Source organism: Lipotes vexillifer, unplaced genomic scaffold (assembly GCF_000442215.2).
Source record: "Lipotes vexillifer unplaced genomic scaffold, Lipotes_vexillifer_v1.1 scaffold680, whole genome shotgun sequence".
Classification (NCBI taxonomy): Eukaryota; Metazoa; Chordata; class Mammalia; order Artiodactyla; family Lipotidae; genus Lipotes; species Lipotes vexillifer.
This window is the reverse complement of record NW_006780838.1, coordinates 2,082,332-2,085,379: the sequence shown is the minus strand read 5'-3', so window position 1 is coordinate 2,085,379 and position 3,048 is coordinate 2,082,332. Positions and strand designations below refer to the sequence as shown.

Sequence of the window (3,048 nt, the reverse complement as noted above, 5' to 3'; positions counted from 1 at the left end):
GTGCAAAACATTCTTGGTTACTTCTCAAAAGGACATGTCCTCGGCTGCATCTGGGCTATGTCTGGGGCGTCACTCTCACACGTGCTCCAACTTGCTAGAGGAAGGCGTGTTGTTACAGTTGTAAAGCTGGTAATTGCACCTATCACAATGCTTATCTTATCTGTCGGCTTCTTGGTGTCAGCTTCTTGGAACCGCAGTTACTACTGGCAGAGTGAACAAATTATTGTGGTGCTTTCATTTTTCTTTAACTTAATTAGCAGGGAGGTGTCCAAATCTAGGTGTGTTCACAGGATTGTGCCATACCCAAGATAAGTCATACATTACGTGGTATCTGTTCTTTGGGAACTTCTGTCCTAGGTGATGAATCTAAACCCCTTGGCAGGTAGCCTCACTCCAAACTAAACCTTTCCTTGCCTTTAAGCCTTGCACCTGCCATTCCTTCTACCTACAAGGCCCTTCTCTTTTGGGAAAACTCTTAGCCTGCTGAGGAGCTCTGTGGTTGCAGATTGCAACACTTACTCCCTTTCTTCTGCAGGCAGCACTCTGATTTGGGGGGAAATCATCTGTTCCCAGTCTTGGTCCTTGCGATCAGGTGTGGTTCATGCTTCTGCCTGTGGGAAGCAAGCACATGACCCAGGCCCGGCAGGCACATATCAGAATGAGCTCCTCTCCCTCACTACACAGACCGGGTCGGGGAAGAGCACCTCATTCAAGCTGCTCCACTGAGAATCAGCTGAGACTTTGGAATCACTGGGAAAGAGGCACTTTCTTTTTCTGCTTCCGATGCTGAATTACAGAATGCAAGCCTGGAGCTGCCCGTGGCTGCTGCTGCCACCACATGAGTGGAGAACCTGCCTGAGAATGAGGCCACCACCCAGGAAGGCTGAGCCGAGATGGTTCCAGACACATTCCTGATAGTGAGTGCCTGGAAGGAGCCCTACCCTGGAACTGTTAAGCTGCTAATGCTAATAAATGTCCTTTTCTGTTTAAGCCAGTTTGAATTGGGTTTGTCACTTGCAGTGGAGTTTGGAGATTACCCTTTGAGACCCACTTCAAATGTTATCTTCTCTGAAGTGTCAGCAACCCTCATCCCCACCTGAGTCAATCTCTCGTCACTGTGCCCTTGATGCCTGTACCTCCCACACTGGGCTGTTTCCATTCACTAGGCCTGCCTGCCAGGCTGAGGACCACACGGCAGGGACCGTATGACGATCCGCCCTCCGCCACAGCACTGGGCCAGGCTGAGTGGCCTTTCCATGGACAGTCAATGAAAGAGGGAGGCCATGTTGCAGCTACTGGTCACTCCTTCTCTTTCCCCCAGGGAGGGAGCCCAGCCTCCTTCCTTCTGGGAATAAGGCAAAAATTATAATACAAGACCCCTGGTTGCCTTCTAGGGGTCCCCTCCCTTTTTTTTTCTTAATTAATTTTTTAGTTTTTGGCCGTGTTGGGTCTTCGTTGCTGCACGCGGGCTTCCTCTAGTTGCGGCGAGTGGGGGCCGCTCTTCGCTGCGGTGCTCGGGCTTCTCGTTGCAGTGGCTTCTCTTGCTGCGGAGCACGGGCTCTAGGCACGTGGGCTCAGTAGTTGTGGCTCATGGGCTTAGTTGCTCCGCGGCATGTGGTATCTTCCCAGACCAGGGATCGAACCCGTGTCCCCTGCACTGGCAGGCGGATTCTTAACCACCGCGCCACCAGGGAAGTCCTCCCTTTTCTAACATTCACAAGGAGACCAAAGTTGGCAAACACGTATTGCTTTATTTAGTGTTTCTCCGGATTGCAGAAGTGTCAGCAGTGGGCTGAGATCCCCCCAGGAGGGCAGAGGCAGCTGGGCAGTCCCCCAGCCCCTCTGGGGAGGTGGGGGGGGGAGGGGGAGAAGCAGCAGAAAGAGGTGACGCCCCTGCAGCTCCTCCCAAGGCCGGCCCCTTCCCCAGGCTCCCAGGATAGGGAGGGGGGGTCAGGGGCCAGTAAAGGCCCTATATCCTTGAATTGGGGCCAAAGTATATGGGCAGGGTGTTTGTCATCCTAAGGCATGGACTCAGGCAGGAGTGCTCCTCCCACCTGGTGGCCCCCAAGGGTGACTGCTGGTCAGGAAGCCACATGCACCCTTAAGGCTTGAGCCTGTTTCACGGGGCCCCCGTCCCTGGGAGAGGCAGTGAGGTGTGCTGAGGAGAGGGTTGCAGTCTGGTTTTGCCCCAACCTGCTGGATGACCTTGGGCAAGTCCCTTCCCCTCTCTGGGCCTCTGTCTCTTGCTCGTCACACCAGGAGACTAGACTAGGTGATCTCTCAGAGTCGTCCAAACTCTATGCCCTAGAGTCCTCCAAATTCTACGCCCTAGGGGTCCTGTCCCTACTCCAGGATGCCCTCAGGCTGGGATGATATTAGAAGGGCATTTTTAAGGCAGGAAGGAGGGGGCAGGCAAGGGTGGTCTCAGCCCCCAGGGGGGTGTTGGAGTGGGCTACAGGTGGGCAGGCAGACAATGTGCCAAGGAAACGAGGAGGAGAGGGTGGCCTGGGCAGGGAAGAGGGCACCAAGGCCCAGACCGCCCACCCTCTCAGCTCCATTCCCTGCCCTGCTCGAGTCAGGGAAAACACATCCAGTGTGTCTTAGGGGCGAGAAGATGGCTTTTTTAAAAAATAGTTTCCTATAAAGCATCAAAAAATCTCAGAGAAAACCTCAGCAAAAGTTCCCTTCTCTCAAATATTTGGCATTGGCAGTGGGGCTGGCGTGGCTGCCTCTGGCCCCGGCTTTCCTATTGCTGTGGCCCGGCCTGGCCCACTCCTGGGGCAGCTCCCTGGTCCCTGCTGCTCCCTCAAGAGAGGGGCGAGCGGCAGGCAGGAGTGTGTTGGTGGGCTTCAAGGTGTCCCTGGGTCCCTGTCTGGAAGCTCGAGTCTTTGGTAACTGGGAAGGGGGAGAAGGGGATGAGCAAAGCACTGGGAGGCGGGAGGGGGGTCCAGTGGGCGCCTTCATCACCGAGAGTTCAGCCGTGGGGCCACCTGTGGGACGGGGGAGAAGCCCAGGTGGTGAGCAGGAAGCAGAGGTGCTTCGAGCACT

At 55.2% G+C, this 3,048-nt stretch overlaps 1 protein-coding gene across 3 annotated transcripts in view; it reads right to left on the bottom strand.

Annotated features, from left to right (window-relative positions):
- Positions 1-2,376: 2,376 nt before the first annotated feature.
- Positions 2,377-3,048, bottom strand: part of MYO1C (myosin IC) — a 28,009-nt gene continuing 27,337 nt past the window's right edge. For all 3 annotated transcript variants that reach the window (XM_007454226.1, XM_007454228.1, XM_007454227.1), the window contains exon 32: positions 2,377-2,990. In XM_007454226.1, the coding sequence (XP_007454288.1) occupies positions 2,964-2,990 (27 nt within the window). In that variant the 3' untranslated portion in view covers positions 2,377-2,963. The remainder of the gene's footprint in view (positions 2,991-3,048) is intronic.